The 14,390-nt window shown below is 48.4% G+C and overlaps 2 protein-coding genes across 13 annotated transcripts in view; one reads left to right on the forward strand and one right to left on the reverse strand.

The window, feature by feature from the left end:
* HCN4 (hyperpolarization activated cyclic nucleotide gated potassium channel 4) overlaps positions 1–9,319 on the forward strand; it is a 164,209-nt gene extending 154,890 nt beyond the window's left edge. The window contains exons 8-12 of one of the 2 annotated variants that reach the window (XR_005823422.1): positions 10–1,228; positions 3,320–3,441; positions 4,041–4,120; positions 7,732–7,885; positions 9,122–9,319. The gene's annotated coding sequence lies outside the window, so the exon portion shown is untranslated. The remainder of the gene's footprint in view (positions 1–9; positions 1,229–3,319; positions 3,442–4,040; positions 4,121–7,731; positions 7,886–9,121) is intronic. The other variant, XR_005823421.1, reaches the window with a different exon arrangement.
* An 893-nt stretch (positions 9,320–10,212) lies between these two features.
* NEO1 (neogenin 1) overlaps positions 10,213–14,390 on the reverse strand; it is a 191,536-nt gene continuing 187,358 nt past the window's right edge. For all 11 annotated transcript variants that reach the window (XM_040570223.1, XM_040570222.1, XM_040570217.1 and 8 more), the window contains one exon: positions 10,213–13,071. In XM_040570223.1, coding sequence (XP_040426157.1) covers positions 12,988–13,071 — 84 coding nt within the window. In that variant the 3' untranslated portion in view covers positions 10,213–12,987. The remainder of the gene's footprint in view (positions 13,072–14,390) is intronic.

The following is a 14,390-nucleotide window of genomic DNA, read 5'->3' on the forward strand; positions in this document are numbered from 1 at the left end:
CATGTACAGGTTCATCTTGAAACAGAACCAGTTGATGGAATTGAAGCAGAGTCACAGACCCTCTCATAAGTTCAAAGGTACGAGTTCCTAGAGGAAGACTCATGATATCCTTTCAAGTATTATATTTATTTTAACAACCTTTTTTCCCCGTATGCTAGAGGGCCCCCTAGAGCGAACATCTCAAGAGGTTGGGATTTAAGCTGTTTGGGTCTGGGGAATTCGATACAAGCGGGTGGGAAAGGTCTTCAGCCCAGCAATGCCAAGCCCTCGTGGATGACTGTCCTGTGACTGCTGCATTGGTACTTGAATCTCAACAACCCCTGTGGACACTCAGACAAATGGAGGTGCACAGAAACACCCTGAGGGCTGTCTCTGGTAGACGTGCGTTCCTTCCACCAGGCCGGTGAACATGCTGCGTTCGGTTGGGTTCCTTTGCTTTGATTTTCATGGGGGTGCTGTTTGATTTTCCAGTTCTTAGCAGTGCAGTAGCCAATATTGAGTTACTCTGACTGGACCCCAGTCAACACTAGGCTTGTCTCAGTAGGTGGAACTATATTAATTATTATTGTTATTTTTTTGTTTTATTTTGGGGAGAAGGGAGGGAAGAGTTCTAGGGGTGGGGTTTGCAATATAAAACACACAATAAAAAACCTTAGTAAATAAAAAAGTAAAAACCCAGCCCTCTGACTTGCTGTCTGCTTTGAGTGTTGAAATTTAGGCACTGTGGGAGGAGGTTTCAAGAAAAAAAACAACTCGTGTGGCATTTCAGCCCTCTCTGCCCTACTGGAGAGGTACGATGAAAGGTTTTGTCTTGCTTCCTATCTGTATTTTCCTCCTGTTTTCACAACTTTGGTGGCGTGTTTACCTGCTGCCACATCTCCACCTCACTCACGCCTGTAGGCAGTGTATGGTAAGCCACTGACAGTAAAATGTCTACACTTTTGCCTACACTTTAATTTTTAGCAGTGCAAAGGAGAAACCTGCCAGTTGTTTTGCTAAAAGTGTACGAGATTCCTTCACAGTACTGACAGATCTGGAATCTCTGGCTGACTTTGTGAGCCTCAGAGAAGAGCTCAGGGAGCCTTACCACAGGATGCAAAAGTTAACAACTTGGAATCGGGACTATCACAGAAAGAGGATGAAAATCTGGACAAGAAGTCACCATTTCCAAGTCATAACTTAAGCTGGGTGATGATGCCAGAGTCAGGACCTGATGTATTTTTGGAAGGTAAAACTAGCCTCAAGCCTTATCTTTCACTTCACAGCCTTATCTTTCATTTCACTCCTCTGAGATCCTTTTTGAGTCTTTGTCCAAACCCAGTCTAGGAAATGGGCACAAAATGGATTGCTGGGGTCAGTAATTCACACTGGAGCTGTATGGCCTCGTGCCCCTTCCTCAGAGCCCCGCAAACACGGAGCAAAGCAGCCCAGCTGCTGGCGTGTCCTGCAGCCTGTGGCAGCGAGGTGCAGCTGGACATCCTCCTCCCTGCACCAGGAGCCTCCCCGCTGCCTTGCTGATCGGCTCACGTTCAGTTTTCTTTCTCTGACATCTCATTGCCTTGGTTCCTTCTCATCCCATGCCTGCATTTAGCCCTCTAACCTTACAGCTCACCCAGCCTCTGGAAGGCTTTAATTGCTAGCACGTGAGCAGTGTGTCCACCCTGGCGGGATGAGAACAAGGTCCTGGATGTTCTTTAATCAGGACTCCCAATGCCAGAGATGGCATAAATAAGTAAATAAATGAACAGGAGCCCAAAGGCTGTGTTGTGGTTTAGCCCGGCTGGCAGCCAAACACCACATAGCCGTTTGCTCACCCTCCCCCCTCCCTCTCCGGGATGGGGGAGAGAAATGGGAAAGTGAAGTCTGTGAGTTGAGATAAAGACAGTTTATTAAGACAGGAAAAATAACAATAATAATAATAATAATAATAATAATAATAATAATAATAATAATAATAGTATTAATAGTAATAATGTGTACGAAATAAGTGATGCACAATGCAATTGCTCACCACCCGTTGACCGATGCCCAGCCTATCCCTGAGCAGCCGGCCCCCCCCCCCCCACCCCGGCTAGCCACCCCTATATATTGTTCAGCATGACATCAGATGGTATGGAATACCCCTTTGGCCAGTTTGGGTCAGCTGTCCTGGGTCTGTCCCCTCCCAGCTCCTGCTGCATCCCTAGCCTGCTCGCTAGCAGGACAGAGCGAGAAGCTGAAAAGTCCTTAGCTTGGTGTAAGCACTGCTCTACAACAATTAAAACATCAGCATGTTATCAGCGCTCTTCTCATTCTAATCCAAAACATAGCACCCTGCCAGCTACTAGGAGGAAAATTAACTCTGTCCTACCTGAAACCAGGACAGGCTGTGAATGAAATCAGTATTTTGCAGAGAAGGATGCTCAGGGACTTGCACACACTTCCACCAACACAGTGCAGCACAAGCCATGCAGGATGCTCCTTTTTGCTCTCTCCTTGTGCTTCTGATGGTACAGGAAAATAGGGGACCCTGATGGTCTCCCTCCAACAATCCTCTGACCTTGTCTGGCTGTAAATGAGCAGAGCTGGTGAGGAAAGAGCAAACCAAACCTTTTCATCAGAAAATGCCATTCCCTGGAAACCAGATGGCTCTGCCCTGGAAGGTCAGTTCTCCTGGGTTTCACAGAGAGAAGTGCAGGCAGTAAAATATTTGGTTTACCTTTCAAAATAAATGCCTGTTCCAGGCTGTCTTATTTTGCATGCCATTACCATTACAGAGGAAATGGGCTGGGAGTCAGTCCTGCCCTATCAAAACATAAAAGAAAATTAATTATACTTCACAGAAGATTTGGAAACTTCCAGGCTTTTCATGAAGGAAGGAAGGGCTTGGAAGGGCTTGACTGGTTTAGCATATGCACTACTGCCTCCTTATCTTACTGAAAGGACTCGAGACTGAACTGGGACTTCGTGGTACGCACTGGCAGTCAGGAAGAAACTGTTCAGGTACCAGAGCCAAGTCACCCTCCCATCAAACAGGGTGGTTTCTCCACTACCTCTCTGCAGTGCCCTGTGGAGACCCAGTACGCTGGGGTGGGGACTCAGAGCAGGAGAAGGCAGGATCTCAGCTTTTGTGATTTCTCCCTTGTCCCAGAAAATGGTTCCAGCCTGGCTGCCTGCCCCACTCACCTCCCAAGGAGAGATCTTGGGGTAGGGGGGAGATTAGCCCAAAGGGGGGGGGGGGGAGGAAAATGAGGCCAAAGCTGCACTGAGAAGGGGCAAGGGCTGGGTTTGTGCAGGCAAACAGCTGAGTCCTTTTTTTTCTCCCCGCTGCAAACCCCAGGAGCTCGCAGCACGGTGCTGGCGAGCGCAGGAGGCCACAGGGTGCCTACAGCGTGCTCTAGTGCGTGCCCTGGGGAAGGAGAAGGGAGTTGCACCTTTATCCTTGCTGGGGGAGACACCAAGGTCAGAACCACTGCTTTAAATAAATGCGTACATCATAGCGTATATTTTATTTAAAGTAAAGAAAACCACACCCTGATGTCAGCATTCACTTGGTCACTCCACATAGCTTCTGGGGCCAAGCACGTACCTGCCTGCCCACGGGACCACTGACCTGCACACTGCGTGGGCCAGGCTCTGCGTCCCTGCTGCTCTGTGGGATGTGGAAGGGAAACCAGCCACAAGGCAACGCTCCCACCCAAGTGCAATCCACAGCAGATAAAATCCAAATTAACTTTGCTCTGGGCCCCCAGGCCTAGGCCTGCTCTAGGCCCCCTTGCCGTCTGCTGCCCTGCCACCTTCAGGCAGAAGCAGGAGGAAAAAGCATCCAGGCAAGAGGTTCATACCCTCAGGTGATGTGATGGGCAGAAATCTTTCCAGGCCAGCCCACCTCTGCCATGTACCTCGCTGGGACAGGGGTACAGAGCAGGAACACAGCCTCAGGGGGGTACAGGGAGGGAGCAAAGTGGCTGGGGAAGCCCAGGGAGGGAAGGGCGAGGGGCCAGGGCTGGCTCCTCATGAGCCCCGGTGAAAAGCTGACCAGGATTTTCTGCTTCCCGTAGGCGAGGGCAGTGTGAGAGCTTCACGGCTGCTGAGCCGGAGACAGCACCCGAGGAGGCAGGCAGCACCTTTCCCCTTGCAGGTAATTCTTCCTGCCCAGCACTGCTGGGTGGCAGCCACCTCTCCAAGCCCCAGAGAGCTTCATCCTCACAGGCCCTCTGCACGAGGCAGCTGGGAGAGCCCTCGCAGTGCGCCCCGTAGCACTGTGTCCCCTGTTTGTCCCCCTGCCCCACCTGGAGCCATGCTGGGTGTTGTGTGTGCCTTAGGCCCCTCCACCAGGGTGTGACCGCTGCCTGTTTGGCTTCCGGGCTCAAACCCACGCTCAGAAACCTGCAGAAAATAAGCCAAGCCTTGTAGGCACATGGTGAGCAATGCTACCCCCCTTGCCAATGCATCGCCTTGGCTGTCAGCACCTGATGGGAAGAGGAGGTCTCCCTGCCAGAGCTTGTGCTCTGCTCCCAGAGATCCCAAGGGACTGCTGTCGGCCTTGGCAAGGCGTCTTCAGACAAATCCCCTGGCTGCCTGCTGGCTTTTTCCCTGCTGGTGAAAAGGGGGGTGAATTTTCACACATGCACATTGCCTTTTGCCACTGACTCATTTGCTCACTAATTCCAGCACACTGAACCTAAACTTTCACTTTAGGCTGTGATTTCCAGGGAGCTGAGTATGGTACTGTCTACCCCTGACAAATTAAAGGAAAAAAAAAATCCTAACTTTATTATGCCACTTAAAATTTGCAGGAAGGTAGATTGATTTTTTTTTCTCTTTTTAAGGAGTGATTGCAAACCAGCTGCCTTTCAGCCTCTAGCTACCAGCTGACCCTAATCACTAGCAATGACTGCTCTGCTCAAGTCCACCTCTTAGCAGGCACCTGATTAGAAAAGACACTGGCTGAAGTCATTGGGAAGAGTTAGATGCTCTTTCATGTTCATGGAGGAGAAACAGCAGCTTGATAGCTTATAGTGGGAGCCCAGCAAACAGCAGGCCCTTCACAGGACTTCCTGGGCAGTCTCTTGCCCAGCATGAGCTGTGGCTACTGCAGCATGCTCAGGGCCAGCCGCCTCCTCCAAAATCCCCCCAGCGGAGGGGACCAGACTTGGGAACCCTGCCTGGCTCCTGGGAGGGGAACGGGAGCTGCCTGAGGCTGCAGGCAGTGCCAGGCAGGAAGGCGTTAACAGCATCTCCAGCTCTGCATGCCTCAACCTTCCCGTCCCTGGGAAGCTGCTCTCCCTGACTGTGCTGCAAATTAGACAGCTCTTCTGGGTTATTCCCCCCACCTCCCTTTATTTTAATTTTTTTATGCACCTGCCTTCCTCAGCTGTGATGGGCGTGGCTGGGGCTTGCCCACGCACAGCTTGCAGGACGAGCACGCTTGCTCTGCCCCTCCAGCTCCATTGGAGGTGCCATGGGTGGCTGGCAGGAGGGCACGGCCACTTGCCCTCCCCAGGCCCAGCACTGCCTCTCTGGTGCCCTGTCCACTCACACTGGCCTCCTGCTGCAGCCAAAGGCTGCTGTCAGCTCTGTCCCCACGCGTACCCATCACTGCCAGCTCCTTTCCGCAGAGGCTCGGTGCTGACAAGCCTCTCCCTGCGCTGCGGGGGCCGGCACAGCCCCTGGAGGGGCTCACTGGGGATGGGAGCCGCTCTTTGCTATCTCTGGTGCTCTGTCAATGGCCTGGCACTGCTGCAGCGAACCCAGTAGAGGTAGGAGGGACCCCGGAGTGACTTCTTGTTCTTGGGGGGTGGCAGGAAGGATAGAGGACAGGGCTTCAGCACTGCTCCTTTGTGAGCATTTCTGCACCTTCCCCTGCACTGCGAGGGGCACAGCACCCCGGCCTGGGGAGGGGGAACATGGTGCCTGGGGACACACGCTGCTGGCCTGCTCCATGTCTGTAGCTCCTGCCAGGCAGGAGCACTGCCCCGATGGATTATTGGCCTTTTCCCTGCTGCCTCAGCCCTCTCTTGCGGCTCATGTTTTGTGGCAAAAATCGAGTGCCAGGACAACTTGATATTTCATGTCATTATAAGGCTTGTGCTCCCGGACAAGCTGTGGCAATGGATGAGATGCACACCTAGCTCTGGGAGGATGCTTAACCTGCAGCTTTTAATCAGCTCTACCAAGAAGACCCCAGAGAGCACCTACAGGAGCTGCAGATGCCCCAGGGACCAGCAGGGGCACCTGGAGGCAATTATGCAATGACACATGACACACATTGTTTTCATCCCCAAGCAAAACCGTCTCCAAAATCAGAGGATTTGGGTTCAAGCAGTATGAAAACAAGCAGCTGCCTGTCCTGGGGAGTCAGGGATATCCCCTGGGAGCCCGTGAGTCAGAAGCACCGGGGGCGCAGCATCCATCACGTTTGTCGTGATGCTGTTGTTTGCTCGCTGCGTTTTCCTCAGTGTCAGTGCCTCGGAGCACATCTCACGCAGCTCCTAAATCACCGCAGGCTGGAAATAGCTGCCCCCACCCCAACCTTCATCCCCTGATGCTAAGCCCCAGCTCTCCAGGCCCACCTGCAAGCAAGCCAGGCTGGCTTGGAAAACAGAACCAGCCCCCAGTGCTGAGTTAGGCACCTGGATCAATGCTCAGCACCTGGGAAGGGGCCGGGGGAGGGAGATAGGAAACACCTGGGGGCAAGGGGCAGGCTCCAGCCAGCTCCTCTCCTTGCAGGGAGCGGAGGGTTCCTCTAGGCCTGGCTAGGTAAGAGCAGCAGTGGGGATTTTGGGGGTGGCTCCCTAGTTGCAGCCCCCTTTTGGGGGTGTGGGTGGCCCTGCTCAGCTCTGGTAGGAGCAAGGCTGCTGGAGCTCATGAAGGGGCAGCACCAGGAGCTTGTGGAAAGGCTGTAGGCTTGGTATTAAGTGGCTGGAAGCAGGCTGAGCTGGGAAGAAGCACCGTGTTTATCTGGGGGCAATGGGGGCCAGCGAATGCTGTAGGATCAGGGAAGTCAGCCCCAGGAGCCCCACTTCATTGTGGGGCTGGGTCCCTTGGGTGTGGAGATCTTGTGAGGGCCGCAAGGCTGGAGCAATACTGCAGCAGGGGCAGGCAGAGATGGGGGAAACCTGGGATGAGGAGGGCAAAACGTGACTGCCAGAGCAGTCCTGCTGCCTGGGGCTGAGAGCGTTTTGGAGGTGGCCCTGCTGGGGGCCAGCAGCAACACTCCCACAACACTGATAACACAGTGGCAGCCCTCGACGCTCAGGGCTGCTGATGGACAGACAGGACCAGGAAGAGGTGCAGGTTTCCCTGGCAGCCACAGATTTCTTTATTTTTGGGGCACAAGGCTCCAAAGCCTCACTGTGGGCAGGCAGGAGGTGGCTCAGAGCAGTGCGTGACCGGCTCTGCCTCGCAGCAGCTGCAGGGGAACCCCTGCGCTGGAGGGAAGCCACCGTCAGCACAGAGCTTGGCTGAGTTAAGTGGATGCAGTTCCCATGGTGATGGTGCCCACGGAGGAGAAATGTGGCCTGGTGTGTTCCTCGTGTGCAAGGAGGCTGGGAGGTCGGCCTTGGGGAGGATGCAGGGTGGGAAGGGGCTTTCAGGCACGTGGCTGCCCCCAGTTTCCCTGGGGAAGCTCCTTCCTCTTGCCCTCCCTGTGAGACAGGCGGGCCAGCACTTTCCAACCCGCTCCCAGCTCTGCCTGCAAGGGCTCTGCTGGCCAGGGACGGTGACGGGGGTCGCTCCTTTCCCCCTCAGGCCTGAAGCCCAGGACAGAGGACCTCACCCCACCCTGACAGAGTGATGGAAGTCCAGGAGCTGGATGTGCTGACAGCCTAAACTGAAAGGGATGCCGCAAAACCACCAGGCACGGTCCAGTGGGTGCTTTCCCCTTGTATGGAGCGTGCTAGGAGTGAGTAGTCCTGGTTTGGATTAAGTTAACGTGATGAATTTATTGCTACATCTCTAGCATGTCTCATTTAATTCTCCCAGCCTTTGCAGCAGTGGGGTTGCTGCAGGCTGTTTTAACCATGGCTGTGCTGAGCCTGGTTCATGTGAGCAGGGTTTGCAGATACCAGAGCAGCACTCCCCTCCTGTTTGGCAGCTGACAGAGGGTGGGGTGTCCTGAGACAGCCAGGCTGGGGAATAGAGAATTTCCTCCTAATTTTCCTTGGCGATTTCTTAGCATTTGCTCTAAATTGCAGCCCTCTGAGAGTTGTCTTTCTTGGCCACTGTCCCTACAGAGAGGGAGGTCTGGAGGAATGGCAGCATGTACTAGAAGAGAGAAGGATCTGGGGAGAGATGGGAACTGAGGGAAGAAGGTGGGGCAACAGGAGCTGAAAATGGGGAATAACTGAAAAAAAAACAAAAACAAAAAACACTAAATCCCCCTCCCCTGGAGGAGAGGGGATAGGTTCTTGTTCAAGTGCAACTGCTGCCAGGCCTGCCTGTAGAGGGGAAATGGGCCTGGCAACTGCATGTGTAGGGAGCCCTGATCAGGGGGCTGAGCTGACTGGTTCAGGACACTGTCCCCTAGAGCAACTTTTTTTTTTTTGCTCCCCTTCATTGTATTGGGTTCACCTCCCAGGCAAGCTATCACACTCAGGCTTTTCTTGCCTGTTAAAAAGGCAGGCTCCAGGAGCCACCATCCTCTGTGCAGTAAGGGCAGGCATTACTGACCAAACCCTGTGTTCAGTTAGGGGAGAGCAGCCCCTGCAGAAAAGTTGTGCTGGTTTAATGGCTTTGGACAAGGCAATTTAGTTAAAATCACGTCGTGCCTTCATAGGAATGATCTCATTTGAGATGAACGTTGACTTGCTGTTAGTTTAAAGCCAGTCTTAATTCCTGCCTTAAGACAGGAGGCTGCTTTTAATCGGAGAAGTCTGCAAGTGTTGCACCAATTTACCAAAGGTGTTTGAGTTGCTGCAAGTCAAACCTTTATGCCTATGTTGGAAGCATAAATGCTATCAAGGAAGGACACAGTGAGGCATGAAGAAACCTAGTTTGCTGCAGGAGCTCATTACTATGCTGCTGCTAACAAAAGAGCATCACTAATTTCAGTCTCCTTAATTAATGTAGGCTGAAGAGAAACAGTCTCTTCCAGGTAGATGCAAAAATGGTGTATTTGTGGTTTTGCTTTGCTTACCAGCAAGTCATCGCTGCCATCTAGTGTCCCTGCCGTGCACTGCCCAGCGTGCAGAAGGGTACAAGTCACAGCATGTGTTACTTCCACCTGCCTTACAACAGACTACGTGGCCCTCATAAAACTGCCACCTTTCATCTGGCTTGCCCTGCAATGCGAGTACCAGAGCAAATTAGCTGCGCTGGCCAAGTAAGAAATGGTCTTTCACTTCCAAAACCAGAGGTTAGTAAATAGAGGTCACATTTTTCTGCTGTGTCAACTCTCTGTGTCTGCATCTCAGCTGTGCCTTGTGGCACTCCCAACTTAATCACTAACACCTTCATTCCCAGGTCCTTTACACCTCCCACCAACTCTTGCCTGGCTGAGAGGCCCCTGCCCAGCTGCAGGGGCACGGCCTTCCTTCATAACTGTGGGGGCCCAGTTCCCACCAGAGACCTCAGCATGGTTGCAAAAGTTTGGAGAGAACACTAGAACCTGCCTAGCAAAATAGGGCTGGGGGAAGGGAGTGCAAAGCCATGTTATGGCTTGTACTCATTTGCAGAGGTCAGGATGAGGAGGGGTCTAATGCCCTCAAGAACATGAGACACCAGTAATTAGGGGAACTGGCTGGCTTGTGGGGAAGAGACTGATGATCAGCGAGTCTCTTAAGTATTGGAGAGTGGAGTAAGCGTGAAGGTAAAAACAAGGATATCACAGCACTTTGAGTGCTATATTCAAGTATTTATATTACTGTTTTTCTGTGATTTACTGGCTTACTAAGGTTCCTCTCTGAAACATACTTCGACTGGCTTGAAATCCTACTTTCCTGAGACTTGCTTGTTAGAAGATGGTATCTTTTGCTATTGAGCTTGGAAACAGAGGGGAGGGAGGAGTTAGCCAGGAAGACGCTACATCATGCTCCACACCTGTGTAGGGGTGGGAATAATGGTGTTAATGGTGTCCTCCTGTTCCTCTTCTTTCTCTGGAGGAAGCAACCTGACAAACCACAGCAAAAAAGGTGCGAGTAAAATCCCAAACCTGGTCAACACCTTGATTTAAGAAAACAAGGTAGAGGAATAGTTGAAAAGAGAACAAACTCTCCAAGCAGACCAGAACTTGATTGGATTAAAAAAAGTGTATTGGATGTCCAATACAAAATAATAAACATGAAGTTATTAAAAAAAGCCATAGAGTATACAGCAAATACTACAGAAAAGCAAAAAAATTCTACAGAAAAGTAGACGTCTACAGCAGTCCTCAAAATTATTCTACATGAGAATCATAAAACAATATACAGTTTTTTTTTTCCCCAAATCTCTCTGAGGGAAGCTGCCACTTTACAGCTCGACTATGACACTACAAGAATACACAATGTCCAAATTTAAAATCACAGGATATGTAAGAAAACGTAGCATTAAAATGTGAAAAAGTGCAATACAGATTGTACACTGAATTGAATAAATGTTTTTTTAGTTTAACCTTAAAAAACCAACTTTGAACAGTTGTTTTATCATTAAAAATATTCCCCTCCCCAAATTCAATGACAATATTAACATTCATGGTGTTATACATAAGTAATATTCACAAAGACCCACCAGCTAAGAATACTGTGTATGTAAGATGCTATTTCTTTGGGTATAGGTAAAAAATAGGCAAAGGAAAACATACACCCTTCCTTTCAGGACAAGGTGTGTATTTTATTATTTAAATACATATTCTGTAGCTTATTTTGCCCTGAATTGTATTGATTAAAAGTCCAAACATCAATTTTCCAGGTGGCCCACGGTGCTCCAATTGATTCCCTCCCTTCCCTCAAATAATAAATAAATCCAGCAAATGTGCTAGAAATGACGACACAAAAAGTCCAGGAAAAGAAAGGAAGTAAAACTACAGCCCGAACCCCTGCTGCTCTCCAGAATGATTCATGGGCTCTCTTTTTGTGACGGGGATTAAGAAAATGGGCCCAGAGCTTTAGCTGTAGCAAAATATCCATTAAATAGCCAATAACGAGGGGGTGGGAAGCAATCAATTTTTTTGTTTTAAACTTAAAAACAGATCCTGGTATCTCCTGTTCTGTTCCAGCAGGTGCAGCTCTCTAGCTGAGGAGCTCTGGACTACATTAGAAGTGCCCTGCATCTGAACCGCCTGCCACCTGCACTGCCTCCATTGTTAATGCCAAGCTTCCAAGCTAGAAATCCCATTGCTCAGGAGGAACGGAGTCCCCACATGAATTATCAGTAAGTTTGGGGTTTTCTTTCATCGTATCTTAAAAGTGAAAATACACACAAGGTTCTTGGGCAGATGGGTTTTGTTTATTTTTCTCACTGAAATAGTCTCCTTTTATGCCATTCCTCCTCACAGAGTATGGCAGAGCCAAGCAATGATACTAATGAGAAAATAAAAAAGCTTTTCCTTTCCCTCATACAGGAGTTCCCTTTTAACTTTCCTTCCTTTCTAGACAGATAATGTGAACAGCACCTGAGTTGCTAATACTGTTTTTCTTTTCAAATGGTTTTAAAAGTGTAAAAAAATACATTTTGCCTTGCTTATGTCTCTCAAGAATCCCTAGAAGGATTCTTGTTTAAATGGCCTGGGACAGAGAAATTGCACTGGGGTTGGATGTGCTGCTGAAAGATCTTGTGGACACGATGTGTTCTCAAAGGCATGGCGTAAAATGCTTAGAAGAGGTCCACAGCTCTCTGCTTGAGGAGGGCCAGGTCGCTCAAACCTCTGCAGCACCAGCAGCGAAGTGCTGCACCTGGGCGCTGCTGCCTGTGCCAAGGTCTCCGTGCTTCATGAGCGTTAATCTGCACTTTAGTTTCCATGATGCGGTCTTTAACCTAACAACAACAAAACAGAGCACTGATGCCAAAATAAGCTGTAGTGTCATCTAAACATAAGGAACCCTACTTTAAAGGAGTATTGTTTTTAATGTTTCTAAATGACTCTCACTGCAATTCAGTAACCAGAGACACAGTATGCTGAAGTTACAAGGAAGGATGTTACAGAAGATGCTTTCATTTTCTTCAGTCTTTCGAGTCAACGTAGAAAGACAGGAAAACAACAATAATGAAACCTCCCACTGGATCCCCTCCCCTTCCCCATCTACTTTTCCCCACTCAAAATATTGAAACTGCACAAAAAGCGACAAACAAGCCTTTCAAATTACATTTCAATTCAAACAGACTGGTAATCTCACAGTGATGAGAGGAGAAAGTCAGGCTTTTAATAATTATAATATAAAAATAATAATAAAAAAAAGCTTACAAATAGCAGTGCAGCATCCCAAAAGGCCATGGATTAACTGCCAGAAGGGGACGTAATTATACGCAGAATAAAAAACAAACAGAACAACCCACACTGGCAATGAATTTTCATACACAATACAACAAGCAGTCAAATGTCAGTCTAGGCTGTGGAAAACAATAGTTTCTCCTTTTTTTTTTTGATTACATTAGTTTTTTCCTTTTTATTAAAAAAAGATAAAATAAAAACACAAAATTGTACATAAATGCAAATGTCCAACACTGAAAAGGCAGGGCAATCACACCACTGAGACAAAACCTGACCAGAAAAAAAATGTGAAGTCCACTTTTTTTTCCTTTTGTCTGGATGCTAGATTTCAGCCTGATGCGTCCCATCCTGCATGGTCTCAGCAGGTAAATGGAATTCAACTTGGCAATGACTTCATTGCAGGATGATGACAAGAAAGGTCATCTCTCTTCGACCAGCTGTAGCACAAATGCACCAGTTGGTTCATTTGCTTTCTGTGAATGCTCTCAATGTGCTGTCCCTCTTTTTCTGTATTTTTATTCTCTGTACAATTCCTTGCATTCCAAGGCTGAGTCCCAAGACTTGTGATACGATTTGGAGTCATGTCCTGGTGAAGGTGGTCATGCCGTAGTGATGGCATTAAGGTCCTTCATAAGTCCTTCCAGGTGGGCCATCTCTTTGGTCAGCTCATCTGGTTCATAATTCTGTGGGAGATGGAAAGAGTTACTGACAAGGTGACATGCAGTCTTTGGAGAGGGACAGAGTAAGGAATAAGAAGTGGTCAGTGATTCTAGTGTAGCTTGTGGCTCTGACACACAAATAAGCAGAAGCAGATTTACTGAGAGTTATAGAACTAATACTTTGAATAACACTCTATTTTAAATGCACATCTTTTTGCAATAGTGATTTATGGTTTAACTGACTGTAAACCTGTGATCATCTTATCTATTTTATCTGTGTCAGTTCCTGCCTCAAGGTAACAGCTGCCTTTGAACCGAAGTAGGTATTTTAGAAAAAGCATCCTAGCTTGATTGGAAAAAACGTCGAAAAAAATCACACAGGTAAAATTGTTTTAAAGCACACTTAGGCTTGCTAAAAAGATCATACTCCATTTTTAGCCTCAATTGCTTAGCTTCAGCTATTGTAATTCTGTAATCTATACAGGTACATAGACAGATACCATGAACTGGTTCATCTCAAAACCTTTTTGAAGCCAAGTCTTTCCCTGTATTGCGTAGTTTTCAACCATGCATGTTCTTGGAGCATTTCTCCAAACCCTCTTCACTCTCTCAACATTTTTTTCATAGAAGGCAAGCCAGGCTGCTCGTGGTATTCCAGTACCAGCTCTGCTAGTGCCAAATCAGGAGCCGCAGAACTCCTGTGTGATCATTTCTGCTTTATATAATTGAGGCCCATTATTAGACCTCCTAGCTAGAGCCTAGTATTAAAGCTACTGCTCAGCTGACTGTGTACCCCTAAACTGGAGTGCTCAAACCTGGCAGTGTGATCTCACTGCCGTGCTCTTAGATACAAACCTCTTCTTTCATTTAAGCAGAAATGAGCACTGCAGCCGCTTTTGGTTTACCAAGCAAATCTAGACTCTTTTGTACCAGAGATGTCCTCTCCGTCCTGCGTCTAACACGTTATCTGCCAGCTATTGGCAATGATAAATATCAGTGAGCTGGAAGTATTCAGACTTACTCCTCTCATAAGGGCTAAATCAATTCAAATCACCTTCTAATCCTAACTAATTCCTAAAACTCATAACTTAGCTAGCATTTAAAGTGTGCATGGTGACTTTGTAGTGTACTAATTTATTAATAAACTTATTCATGAATATATTTAAGTTATAAATTTAATTGATGCATAACTAATAAGTATTTTGGTACCAACCCTAAATAAACAAGTAAGATAGGAGTGACAAATAGAAAGAGGAGTGAAAGTATACTAGATCAAGCATGCATATAATCTCTAGAGTTCAGCGCATATGGAAGTAAAACCAAGAGGATGAATTAGAGACAAC

This window comes from Cygnus olor, chromosome 11 (assembly GCF_009769625.2).
Source record: "Cygnus olor isolate bCygOlo1 chromosome 11, bCygOlo1.pri.v2, whole genome shotgun sequence".
Classification (NCBI taxonomy): Eukaryota; Metazoa; Chordata; class Aves; order Anseriformes; family Anatidae; genus Cygnus; species Cygnus olor.